Here is a 13,782-nt window from a genome sequence, read left to right as displayed (position 1 = left end):
CAGTGAGCGGGAACCGGTCTGTATGTGGGATCCGAACCCTCCGCAGGAGCGCCGCCGCGCTTCCCAAGCCGCACACTGTAGCAGTGCGCCACCGGGCCGGCCCTGAACTACGACTTTTAAAAGGATCTTAAATTAGCTTTCAAATTATTCTACGTACCTTGTATTAGCTCATAAATATTCATGTCCATAAGTTCACATATTAGTGCAAGAGAACCAGATTTTCTGTCACTGAAGAAAAAAGCAAGTTTTTAAAATGTTTTTTCTTGTCTTAATCAGAAAATATAATCAGATATTTAATTCATTTGTAAACACTTCTGGTAAACATAAGGCACTCCCACATCAAAGACTGCAGCATAAGACTGCAATGTAACTATTGAAACAGTACAGGTTTTGATTTTAAATCAATATTTCAGATAAAGTTAATTTAAAATACTAGTATGCTATTTAAACAAAATTCTAAAAGCCCTTTTAAAAAAAAGGAGAGAGAGATGCCTTGAAAATACCAAACTAACTATCAGTAGAAAGAAGAAAAGAGGTTGGGGAATTGGCAAAGCAAAACAATAAAAGAAAAAATAATTAAATTCATGCTCTGAGATTGCAGATTTAGTTTTAAGTTACCTAACTTATTTCCATGTAATTGGGATAAATTGTAATGGGAGAGCAAAAACCAAAAACCAGTCAGGAGAAAAAGAGAGATAGCCAAGTCACAGCACACCCACATGTTATCCAGGCCTGACACTGAGTGGTGACAGCGGCCTCTGGCTGAGCCACCAGCCTCTCCTGATTTTAATCAGACCCTTGAAAGGTTTCCCTGAGCCCTGAGCAGGGAAGCCCATGTCATCTAAGCCCCTGCTCTGGGTGCTTTCCATCCAGCTGGAAGGACAAACCCTGCCTCTCAGGGCTGTTCTGAGGCCCATGTGAGCATCTGGACAGAAGTGCTTTGTGAAGTCGTGTAAAGCACTATTTATAGTCATGCAAACTGTAGTCTCTGGACCTGGCCCAAACTGCCTTCTAAGAACGCTGCAGGCCGGGAGGCCACACAGCTATGACAAGACATTTCATTTTGAGTTTAAAATTGTTCCATCCTCTGACAAAACTCTACTGCATTTTAACTGGCAGAGACCGTAGTTCCTCAGCTGATTTTATAAGCCAGGCTCCCTCCAGAGCTGCAGTGAGGCTTCTACACAGAGGTGCACTTTCTCGGAGTGGTAGTGCTGTTCTAGCCCACAGAAAAGCAGGTCCCAACACCCCCTAGCCCGACCCCTCGGCTCAGTGAGGTCTGGAAGCACCGCATGGAGCTGCCAGGGAGGAGTCCTGAGCCTGGGCAGGCACCCAGGGACAAGCTGTGCTCTGCCCTCTTGCTCGGTAGGTAAACCTTACAGAAACTATTTTATAGTTTTCCGGAAACAAAAAATCCCCTGAAACGATAGTAATTATAGTAAGAGAGGCTATAGGAGACTGCAGAGATGGTAACTGGTGGGGACAAAGTAAGAACAGGCAATCCCTGAAATAACACCACTCTACTTTCCCAGGGGGTCATAATTCACACCAGAGGCCTCAGGAGTCTCACTGAGCTACAGTAGACGAACCATTTGAAGGACATATGCTCTTATGACATGGAGTCATGTAAATGAAGGTATTTCCTCATTAGGAATCAGATATACACTTGTCCAAATAAAAATGTGACGTAAGATGAAATGAAAATTGTTACTCTCTGAGCCACAAAGCAAATATTGAAAATGTCTACAATGGTTTTCTTTCTTAAAAAGAGATTTAATCATTATCAAATTTAGATAATTTTTCAAGCTCCAAATATACTTACAAAACCACTTCATGCAACGTAAGAATGTTTGGGTGTGGATTCAGACGCCTCAGTGCTTGTATCTCTCGTAGATTGTTCACCTGCTCGATACTATTGTGTACATAAAAATAGATAACTATTTTACAATTTAGGCCAACTTTAAAATTATGAAATCATCATTTATTATGCACAATCATAATTTAAAAACTCACAAATATTTTATGCAAGCTAATCAAGTTTTACTTCTCTCACTAGAAACTAAAGTTTAAGCATATGTCATTTCTGCATTATCTCATAAAAATCAAGGTTCTTATACCTAAGGACATACATTAAAACTTTTCCCATCTAAGATCCTGAAAAAATTCTTTCTTTCACATATTAATAAACATAAAAATAGTTATTAAAATTTGATTAAATTTATTATTAATATTTATTAATCATTAAGATTAGTAATTAAAATGTATTAATCTGTTTATGGGAACTAACCAACTGAGCAATGTATATACTATTTGAAAATAAACATTTCAAAGTTCCAGGCCAACATTTCCTGAACTTTTTGGCTCCAGGATCTTTTCATCACATGCTATCTAGTTACCATTCTACAGAAGAATAGGGTTCCAGATAATACACCACCGCAGACCATCCTTTGTGTGACATGTTGGAAATAGCTTTTTTTCTTGGGGCAAGGGAGGTGAATAAAGAAAAAGAAGTAAGACTTTTCTTTGGGGATACTTATATAATTGATAACAGAGCATCTTTTAATCTCCTTCTTGTGATCTGCATTAGGAAGAGGCCAGGGAGGCTCTTAATCGGGGTCCCTGAGGCCAAGGCCTCTAAAGAACCCCCACCACTCCACCTGGTGCCTGTCAAGCCTTTGCCCATGGCATGCAGATCAGTGGTTCTCAACTGTGGAGGAGTCTGCTCCCCAGGAGACATTTGACAATGTCTGGAGACATTTTCAGTTGTCACAAGTTGGGGAGGAGGTGATATCAGCATCAGTGAGTAAAAGCCATGAATGCTGCTAAATACCCCACAACATAAAAGGCAAAAACAAAATAATCCGGGCTAAAATGTCATTAGTGCTAAGGTTGAGAAATCTTGCTTTAGGTAGAAAGAACAAGAAACTAATTGGAGCTAGCAGTCATTCCAATATTTGAACACCCTATCTGAAAAATTAGTTTTAGAACTGCATAGTCAAATAGCCATGTTATTTAGACCTATACCTACTCTTTTTATCTGTAATATGAAGCCAGTGATCACACCCCAAAATGTATTTTGCTTATTGCAGTCAGAATTTTTTCATATACCCACAGGCATTTACTGAGAAATAATGAACTGAAACAAATATTTAGAAAGGCTCATCTATCTGGGTATTGCTAGATACCAGACCTAGCAACTGTTCAAATAACAGGGCTTAATAAAATTCAAATCAACTCTCTCTCCTAAAAATCACAAAAAAAAAAATCTAAAGATACTAGAAGTAACCATTTTTCTTTGCCTTGGACTTGCTTTGAATTTTGTGTTCAGGTGACAGTTTGCAATTTTTTTTTTTTTACTGTTCTGTTGGAAACAAAAAATCATGAAACTGAACCTAAGAGGAATGTGAGCAACCTCTGCTTCAAAAGAACCAAATGATATCTACCGTAAATGTAATTTTCCACAACTGGAAAAAATTATAATTACCTGGACTCAGTCTTTAAAATTTTTTTTTCCTTTTTTGTCTTTTTTCGTGACTGGTAACAGGATCGCAACCCTCAGTGTCGCGCCCGTACCGCGACTGGCAACGGGATCACAACCCTCGGTGTCGTGCCCGCACCGCGCTCAACCAGTGAGCGGACTGGTCTCTATATGGGATCCGAACCCTCGGCGGGAGCGCCGCCGCACTCCCAAGCGCCGCACTCTACCAAGTGCACCACCGGGCCAGCCCTAAAATTTTTTTTTAAAGATTATGAAATTTCAACATTTGATTTTATTGGAAGGATTTTTATGAAAAATAAGTTTATCTAACTAATACAATCTGTCATAAGAAAGCCTTCAACTAAGGTGAAGGTGAAAAAGAAATGGTTATATTAATATTAGACAAAATAGATTACAAAATAAAGACTATTATACTACTTATGATTTCCTGATGATAAAAAGGGTAAAAACATCAGGAAGGCATGACAAATTATAAATGTGTCTGTGCTTCATAACAGAGCCTCTATGTATATAAAGTAAAAACTGACAGAACTAAAGAAAGAGTTGGAGATTTTAACACTCTTCTCACATAACTTAGATATGAACAATCTTCCAAAAAATCAGTAAAAATAGAGAATATCCTAACAATATTATTAAGCACCTTGATCTAACTGACAATTGTAAAACAGTATATTCAGCAACTTCAGATAAAATATTCTTTTTAAGTATAATGGAACATTCACCCACACAGACAATGTGCTGGATCAAAAGATAAGTCTCAATAAATTTCAAAAGACTGAATACTTTACAGAACATGTTCTCTGACCATAATGGAATTAAACAGAAATCAGTAACAGTAAGCTATCTAGAAAAGCTGTGGAATATACTATAAAGTATATGTACCTCACAGGGCCTGGTTTTCCAAAGTCTTGCAGTTTCAAATATTGACCTTGCGGAGAACTGGAAATTTTCCTCAGGCTATAAGTCTCTGGTGTAAGATAAGGATTTGTGGCACAGCAAGGTTGCTGGCTCAAGGACAGACTAGTTACTGATTGTTTTGTAAAGATATTGAGAAATTGCTGTAAGATCACTTAATTGTCTACTGGAATGTCACCTGGCTTGTTTCACTGAAAGTTACCAGACTATATTGTTAAACTATAATCCCACCTATGTTCTCTTCCTGTAACTTCCTGTTCTGGAAAATAAATGCAGGAAGAGAACCCCAATTTGGCGTTAATTTCCCGAGGAAGGGTTGCCTCTTGCTGGAGGGTCCCAGGGAAGTTAACCACTTTGGGTCTTCTCACTGTTCAGTAGAGACAGGCTTTGAGTAATCCTTTGTGTCTCCATCACCCAGGGGAAGTGGGGTGACAAATCCATGGGGGGCGAAGCAACACAAAGCAATGAAAAGCCCCAAATATTTGGAAATTAAGCAACACACTTGTAAATAATCCATGGGTAAAGAAGAAATCACAAGGAAAATTAGAAAACATTTCCAACCAAATAATAAAGAAAACAACATATCAAAATTTATGGGATACAGCTAAAATAGTGCTTAGAAGGATATTTATGGCTTTAAATGCTTATATTAGGAAGGAAGAAAAGGTTAAAATCAATTATCTAAGTGTTCACCTTAACAAACTAGAATAAGAAGCGTAAATTAAATCCAAAGTAAAGAGAAGAAAAATAATAATAAAGAAAAGAGCAGAAACCAATGAAATAGAAAACAAATAATAGAGAAAATTGACAAAGCCCAAAGTTGGCTTCTTGAAAAGATTTAAATGATAAAACCCTACCAAGATTGATGGAGAAAAAAGACATACACCACTACACCAACCAGTATCAGGAATGAAAGAGGAATCACTACAATTAGATATTTAAAAAATAATAAGGCAGTATTATGAACAACTGTATGCCGATAAATGACAATTTAGATTATATGGACAAATTCCTTGAAACACATAATTACCAAATCTGATGCAAAATAAAACTGGAAATTGAAATAGCCCTATGTCTATCAAAGAAACAATTTGTTATCAAAAACCTTCCAACAAATGATGGAAGTGTTCTAAACTGGGATTGTGGTGCTATTTACACAACTGTATAAATTTACTAAAACTCATTTACAATGGTTGGATTTTACGATATGCAAATTATACTTCAGTAAAGCTTTTTAAAAATCTTATGAAAATCCTTCCAAATTATCTGGCATAGTTCTTTAATATACCATGGTATAGATATACCTTGATGTTATCACTCATTTCACTACTTCATTTTTTTATTATAATGATAAAAACATTTTTTAAATTATAATATTATAGTAGACATCATGGGGGGGGGGGAAACGCTGCCCACAAAGAAAACTCTTAGACCAGATGATTTCACTGGTGAATTATTTCAAACATTTAAGAAAGAAATACTCTTACACAAACTTTTTCAGAAAAAAGAGGAGGAATGAACACTTCCCAACTTGTTCTGTAAGGCCTGGAAAAAAAGCCTTATTCAAAAACCTAAAAAGACTTTTACAGGAAAAGAAAATTATCCCTTATGAGCATAAATACAAAAATACTCAACAAAATATCAAATCCAGCAATATGTAGAAAGGATAATATACCATGAATAAGTGAGGAATCCCAGTTATCCCAGGAATGCAAGGTTGGTTTATTTTCAAAAATGAATCAATGCTATCCACCATAAAACAGAATAAGGAAAAATAAAAATTTTAATAATTACCAAAAAAATTCTACACCAATTCATTATAAAAATTCTAAGTAAACTAGTTATGAAAAAGTACTTTATCAATTTGATAAAAGACATCTACAGCTAACATCATACTTATAAAGATATCAAGAGGACTTGGTCTTGTTGCATGCCTCAGGCAAGTAACTGACTTCATTATTCCTAAACCAAGGCTTCGAGTAACTCAGGAGGAACACGATCCTCGGAAGCTGAAAGTATCCTTCCTAATACAGTATTAATGCATGTTTTTTCATTTTTGTTATTTTTGTTCAGTTTTGCTTTTTTAACCTTACGTGAACTTCATATTACCAAAGATTATTGCAAAAGTCATCAATTTCTATTTCAATTAAAGCAGAAGGAAAGGAGAGGAAGTAAAACCTGGAGGAGGTAGGGGTCAGAGGCTCTAAGTACCAACCTCATTCTGCCCGAGTGACTCAGTGTGATTTTCCTCTGTTAATGCTTCACGTTCCTCATACCACCACACAACTGTGCAACATGACTTTGAGGATTCATTCAGACAATGGTAAGTAAGCAGAAATGGATTTTTAAAGGTATCTAAAATTAACTTCGAAATTACTGTTCAAGTGAATAAGATTGTCTAATAATGACGATAGATACTCCAGAACTCTAAAAGCTAGAAATATGATTTTCACAGTTAAAAAACAAAAACAGAACCAAGAATTTAATTTGTAGATCAAGTACTAGCGACACTAGAATATGCAACAAATTATTAGCAATCTCATCCCTAGAGATGACACCAAAAGCAGTTTCACATATTGGCTTTACCGAAAAAGTACACTTGCTCTCGGCTAGTGATAATTTGTTGTCGTTTGATGTACTGAATCAGCGACAGAGTCTGGTGTTTAGCACTGATGCGTATCTACTGTGTGCCCTAGAAAAGCATGACCTTCTAACCTGTGTAGTCCAAACCCAAGGAGAATTGTCTTTCTAGAAGAAACTAGAAGTCATTTCTTCCTATAAATCAGAAATGATAGCAATACCTTTATCAATACAAGTTTATGAGCACTATGAGTTGTTCCAGATCTCCTATGGTTGTTCTTTGCTTGTTTTGATTCATTTTTTACTGTTTATTTTTAAAGTATCTTAGAGTTACAAAAACATTGTAAAGATAGTACAGAGAGTCCCTTTCACCCACCTTCCCCTAATATTAACATCTTACATAACATTTATCAAAAGTAAGACATTAACATTTGTACAACACTATTAACTATACTAAGGATTTTATTCAAATTTCCCCAGTTTTTCTACTTAATGTCTTTTTGCCTTCCAGGATCCAGGATTCCAGGTTGCAATTAAGTTGTCATGTCCCCTTAATCACCTCCAATCTGTCATAGTTCCTCAGTCTTTTCTTTGTTTTTCATCACCCTGACAGTTGTGAAAAGTACTGGGCAGGTATTTTACAGAATGTTGCTCCATTTGGGCTTGTCTGATATATTCTCATAATTAAATGAAGGTTATTAATTTGGGGGAAAGAACACGACAGAGGTGACATACCCTCCCATCCTACTATATCAGGGGTACATGATATCAACACGTCTTACTACTGATGATAATAACCTCGATCATTTAGTTAAGGTGGTATCTGCCAGATTTCTCACTGTAAAGCTACTATTTCTCCCCTTCTATTTACTGTTCTTTAAAGCAAGTGATTAAGTCCAGCCCACACTCAAGAAGAAGAAAATTAAGGAGGAAGGAACGTCAAACAATTTGTGGACATATGCTAAAACCTTCACAGTAAATACTAAGTACTAATTAGTATTTATTATGAATAGTAATAAATAGTAATTAACATTAATATTTGCAGGTAGATAATTAATATTTTGGAGGCTGTGCAGAAATCCTGTTTTCTTTAAAGTTTCACCCATTAATTTTAGCATTTATCAGTGGATCCTGCCTGCAGAAATTATTACTGTAGTATTCTAATGATGAATGTCTATTTTCCTCATACCTTCTCTATTTATTAATGAAAAGTCTTCTACAAGGAAGAACTGTCCCCTCATCCCAATTTATTTTGTTTGTGTGTGTATGAGAGAGAGAAAGAGGGATATGTGTGTATAAATGGGTTAGTACACATACATACTAGCTCTGTCTGCTGAGAAGGCCTAGAGGCATTGACATCCGAGCAGCAATGAGCACACCCAGTGCCAAGATCTTGTTTTCTAAATACCTTTTTCCACTAAAAGGAACCAGGACTCCTTAGAGAAATGGCAGATTCTAAGGCAGGGGCAAGGAAAACATAAGATGAACCTAGAAAATCTTATAGTGTCAAAAAGTAGTGTTAAAAAAAGAAAATAAAGGGGCCGGCCCGGTGGCGCATGCATTGACATCCGAGCAGCAATGAGCACACCCAGTGCCAAGATCTTGTTTTCTAAATACCTTTTTCCACTAAAAGGAACCAGGACTCCTTAGAGAAATGGCAGATTCTAAGGCAGGGGCAAGGAAAACATAAGATGAACCTAGAAAATCTTATAGTGTCAAAAAGTAGTGTTAAAAAAAGAAAATAAAAAGATAGGGCATGTCAAAAGAACATGTGAGCAAACCTTTAAGGGTTCACCATGGCCAGAGGTGGAACAAGTTTGAAAAAAAAAAATGACAGCATTGGATTATAATCTATGGTTTTTAACATATACATCAAGAGCAAATGAGAACTCACAATATGAAAACCAAAGTCCAATTCTCCTTGGGTTTGGACTACACAGGTTAGCAGGTCATGCTTTTTCTAAGGCATGTAATAGGTACCTGTCAAAACTAAACACTAGACTCTATCACTGATTCTGTACATCAAATAACCACAAACTACCCCCAGCTAGAGCAAGTGTACTTCCTTTTGATAAAGCCAATATGCAAAACTGTGATTGATACAACAAAAACAAAACCCTGCCTCTAATCTTGCCCCCATACACAAACATTTTAAAAATAAAGTAATACCAATTCAGTGGTATTTTAGTAAAGACCTTTACTTATGGGTTTTTTAAAGGTTCTAATTAACCACTCTTAAAGTTAATAGCAAAGAACATATATTGTTTCTGGAATAAAACAAATGATTACACTTACAGTAATGAAGGCTACCATCTACTGAACATTTACCATGGGCCCCACCTTGCCGGCTTTCTGTTCATTCTCTCATTCAGTCCTCAAGCACGTCAAGACAATCAAACCAAGATTCAGATGGATAAGGCATGTTCAGAGTGTCAGGGATCTGGCAGATGGCAGATCCAGGATATGCTTCCTCACCAGAAAACCACGTCCCTTTGGTAAACCCACATTCTCCCAAGGGACTGAGGAGATATGAGAAGGAACTTCTCTAGATAAATTGAGCATTCTCCACCCCCCCAAAGAACTGTTCCTTAGAACCTTCTAATCTTCTTTGGTGGAAACTTTCTAAAATGTGTTACAGATATCTCTGCCTTCCTGAAGACGTATCTGTGACCAAAGGGATCTTTCCTTGGCAGCCAACTCAACAGAGTGAATGCGACTGTGCATTACTCTGACACAGTAATAATCTTGGAAGTGCCTAAGTCTGTAGCTATTTGTCCAGTCCATTTTTATATTTAGCTCTTCACCAAAGTAACATCTGGCATGTCCCATTGTTGTCTACAAGTACATTGACCCCTGAAACTGACAGGGGACACCTGACAAGAATTCTGGTCCTCTCCCTAAGGTGGAAATGCATCACATCTTGCTTTCAAAGTCCTTTATTGGCTACTTTGGGTTTGTGGTAGCTTTCTCAAAGGTGGCTGTTTAAGGAAGTCTGCTCTTTAGATAGGGGATAATCAGTACACCATGTGTATTAGTCCACTTGTGTTGCTATAACAGAAATACCTGAGACTGGGTAATTATAAAGAACAGAGGTTTATTTGGCTGACAATTCTGGGACAGCTGCATCTGGCACAGGCCTCAAGCTGCTTCTACTCATGGCAGAAAGCAGTAGGCAGCCGACAGATACAAGCAGATCACATGGCCAAAGGAAGCAAGAGAGAGAGGGGAGGTGCCAGGGTCTTTTAAACAACCAGCTCTCATGGGAACTAACAGAGCAAGATCTCACTCAGGCCCCCCTTCCCCAAGGAGAGCATCGATCCATTCATAAGGGATCTGCCACATGAGTTTTGGAGGTGACAACACATCCAAACTCCATCACCGTGTATCAAATTCTTTCTCCTGAGTAGTTGAAAGGTAAAGATGAAGTTGGGGGAAAAGATAAAGAAATACAGAGAATGGGGAACACACAGAGGAAGAAGTGTTAAAGAAGAAAAGCAGAAGACCCAGTAGCTTCAGTATCGGCAGTGGTAGGTAAATTGTCACACGCTTTGTGCAGTGAAGGATGAGGATTCTCCCTCATAAAAATTTAGATTCTAATCTGTCTCTGCCCACCTAGTGAGCTAGAGTGACAACTGTCAAATTACTTCAGGTCTTTAAGCAACTCTCCTCCTGTGTAAAACTGGGATGATAACTACCTGTCTGGATGTTGTGAGGATGAAATTACTATTCTCAATACCTGCTATGGTTTGAATTTTGTCCCCCAAAGTCCGTGTATTAGAAACCTAATCCCTGCTGCAACAGTGTTAAGAGGGTGGGAAATCCTATTACGGTAACTGAAAGACGGGGCCTTGAAGAGGTGATTAGATTATGAGGACCATGTCCTAGTGAATGGATTAATCCATTGCTGGTTTAATGGTGGTCATGGGCGTGGTTCTGGTGGCTTTAAAAGGAGAACAAGTGAGGAGGTTAGTTTCTTTCTTGCTGAAGCCATACTGACCATGTGATGCTCTGCATTGCTGTACAACCGCACCAACAAAGCCCTCACCAGATGTGTTCTCTAGACTTTGGACTTCCCAGCCTCAGAAACAGTAAGCAATAAATATTGTTTCTTAAGGAATCACCAGTTTCAGATATTTGTGTTACAAGAAACATAAACAGACTAATACAATACCCTTTGACATGATTAACTGTCCCATACTCTTTTTCCAATCTGAGAAACAATTGTTTGCACTAAGAGTTTGAAATCAAGGTTTATACCTCAAGATAATTCAGAAGGCTCTGCATCAATATGGGGGAATTAACTTTTTTAAAAAAATACTATGGACATTTGGAGGCTTCAATTCCTTTGATATTAAAAAAAAAAGGTTGGGCTTCAAACCTGTTTATTGAAAAGTTTAACAGTTACAATGAAGTCACCATTTACTGCATTATTCTCATAGTTTCCTAATCACGTCCAGTTTTTGACTCGTTAGTGTGATGCATGTTAAGCTGACAAACTCCAAGATTTTAAGAGGCTGCTCTGAAGGAAAAAGCCACAGCAGTCCTCCACGGGAACAGTCTAAAGCTATAGTTCCCCTCTCCACAAACGGCAGCTGATCACTCCCAGAGAATATATTTCTCCATCCCTACTTGGAAATTATTTTTCAATACAGTAGTATTTTAATTGATTCACAATTAATAAATTGCAAGGGCCGCTAGCATATTTAGACTAAGGTTTTATTTATAGGAATCCAACACACACACACACACACACACACACACACACAACTTTTAGGAACATATACACTGTTTAAAGTAAGGCAAACTTTTTACAACTTAAATTTCTTGTGGCCATTAATCATTGATATTTACAGTAAACCTGGACATGAGTAAACTCCAGTATGATAAACATAACATCAGCCCATAATCCTTACTGTCCAAAGAAATCTGATTGTATCTTACATATCATTGAGTACAATCTTCCCACCAATATTGAGTTGCCCGTATTGACTTAAACCTGTATCTGTATTTAGTCTTAAATATGGCTCTGACTGCCTACCTTTCAAAGTGCTGTTTCATTTGTTTACATGCATAGAAGTTTCCATCTCTCAGGCTCTGCATCTTCATAACTTCAGAAAACGTTCCCTCTCCTATTTTGCCAATTGCTTTATAGTCTATAAATAAAAATAATTATAAAAATTAAAATGTATGCATAAATTTTGTATTCATTTAGCAAACTATTTATCTGTAAGATAATTTAATAGCAAAATATTGAGGATTGTTTCCCTATTTTTTGTGAGGTTTAGTGTTCCCCTCACTCTAGGAGAAGCTGGGTTGTGTGTTGGTAACAAAGCACCATTTCCTCCCAGTCTATGCTTTCCCTTGTATAGTAGGAACAATGTTACCTGAATCCTGGTCAGCAATGAGGCTCAGCTACTCCACAAGATCCACAAAGCAGAAGAGCTGCAGAGGCTGGGCAGGAGTGGGCAGGAACAGGGGCTTTAGCATTGGGCAGATGTCATATTACACCAGCAGCCTCTGGGCATTTTCCTGAAATTCAGCCTCCTGGTCCTACAGAGGGCCCAGCTGGTCTGCAGCAGTTTCCTGCAACTCTTGCATTTTCGCATTTTCTGAAAGCCGACAGCAGCTTTCCCTGACTTTGTGGCCACTACCATCACCCCCAGCCCTGATAATGGTTTTGTAAGCCTGTAATTCACTATTTCAGGTGCTTTCCTGCTTGAAATACCTAGAGGAGTTTCTGTTTTCCAGACTGAACCCTGACCAACACCAAATGAGTTCCCTGAAGTGGGGTGCTGCTATGAACAAAAACCCAAAATATGTGCCTTTGGCTTAGTAGTCAAATAGCAGATAGCAGGCTGTACCGCTGGAAAGCCTGGTATATCATGACAATGAATGGCTGTCTACAGTAACTGCTGCCTTTCACAGACCAAGTGGCCTAGGAAAAGTGGTGGGAAGAGTCAGAGTGATGGAGTGTGTTGAATAAGATATTTCAAGACAAAGATAAGCACAAGCAAGAACTGCCACTTTTCAAGCAGAAATGGAAGGAATGAGAGAAGTTCAGAGAGCAAAAGTCTCGCAGCGTTAGAAAAGTTTCTACAGCCCAAGTAATAGGAGAATAATGCTACAAAAAACCTTGGCAGAGAGCAGTCTATGAGACATTCAGTTTAACAAATGGCTCAGCTTTGATTCAAAGAGCACAGGAAGGCTGTTACTGCCCCTCCCTCCAGGCATCTGTTGCAGAGCCTCAAGGAAGCTCCCGTAAATTGAGACAGGGAAGCATAAGAGCAAGGCCACAAAGAAATAAGGCTGAATTGAGAACTAGGTCTAGAAGAGAACCTTGACCGTGGAACTGACCAGAAGCAAACAGATCAGAAGCCTATTAAACTACAGTCGCACTGCTGCAGAAACAAGCCTGTACTAATAAAGCCCTCCATCTTCGGGCCTCAAACCTGCATGAGCACAAAGCAGGCTTTCAAAATTGTGCAGCACTGAAGGAAGGTATCCTCTTCAATTCTCCTTTACCTATGCATATTTTGAATACCTTGTCTGAATTCTGATTTGAACAAATCAACAGTAAAAAGGTACTAATTTGGTGGAAGTGATAATAGTTATGTTAAAAAGTGAAAAAGTCCTTATCTGGGGCCAGCCCGGTGGCGCACTGGATAGTGCGCCGCTTGGGAAGCGCGGCGGCGCTCCCGCCCGAGGGTTCGGATCCCACATACAGACCGGCTCCCGCTCACTGGCTGAGCGAGGCGTGGGAGCAACACCGAGGTTTGCAATCCCGTTGC

General features: G+C 38.3%; 1 protein-coding gene across 1 annotated transcript in view; it reads right to left on the bottom strand.

The window, feature by feature from the left end:
- MOK (MOK protein kinase) overlaps positions 1-13,782 on the bottom strand; it is a 42,120-nt gene that overhangs the window by 16,160 nt on the left and 12,178 nt on the right. Inside the window, exons 2-4 of the mRNA XM_008578885.1 lie at positions 12,033-12,147; positions 1,823-1,912; positions 158-228 (exon numbers count right to left, since the gene is read on the bottom strand). Of these exons, the coding sequence (XP_008577107.1) occupies positions 158-228; positions 1,823-1,912; positions 12,033-12,100 (229 nt within the window). The 5' untranslated portion in view covers positions 12,101-12,147. The remainder of the gene's footprint in view (positions 1-157; positions 229-1,822; positions 1,913-12,032; positions 12,148-13,782) is intronic.

This window comes from Galeopterus variegatus, unplaced genomic scaffold, assembly GCF_000696425.1.
Source record: "Galeopterus variegatus unplaced genomic scaffold, G_variegatus-3.0.2 Scaffold1778, whole genome shotgun sequence".
In the NCBI taxonomy this organism is placed as follows: Eukaryota; Metazoa; Chordata; class Mammalia; order Dermoptera; family Cynocephalidae; genus Galeopterus; species Galeopterus variegatus.
This window is presented reverse-complemented; position numbering and strand designations above follow the sequence as displayed.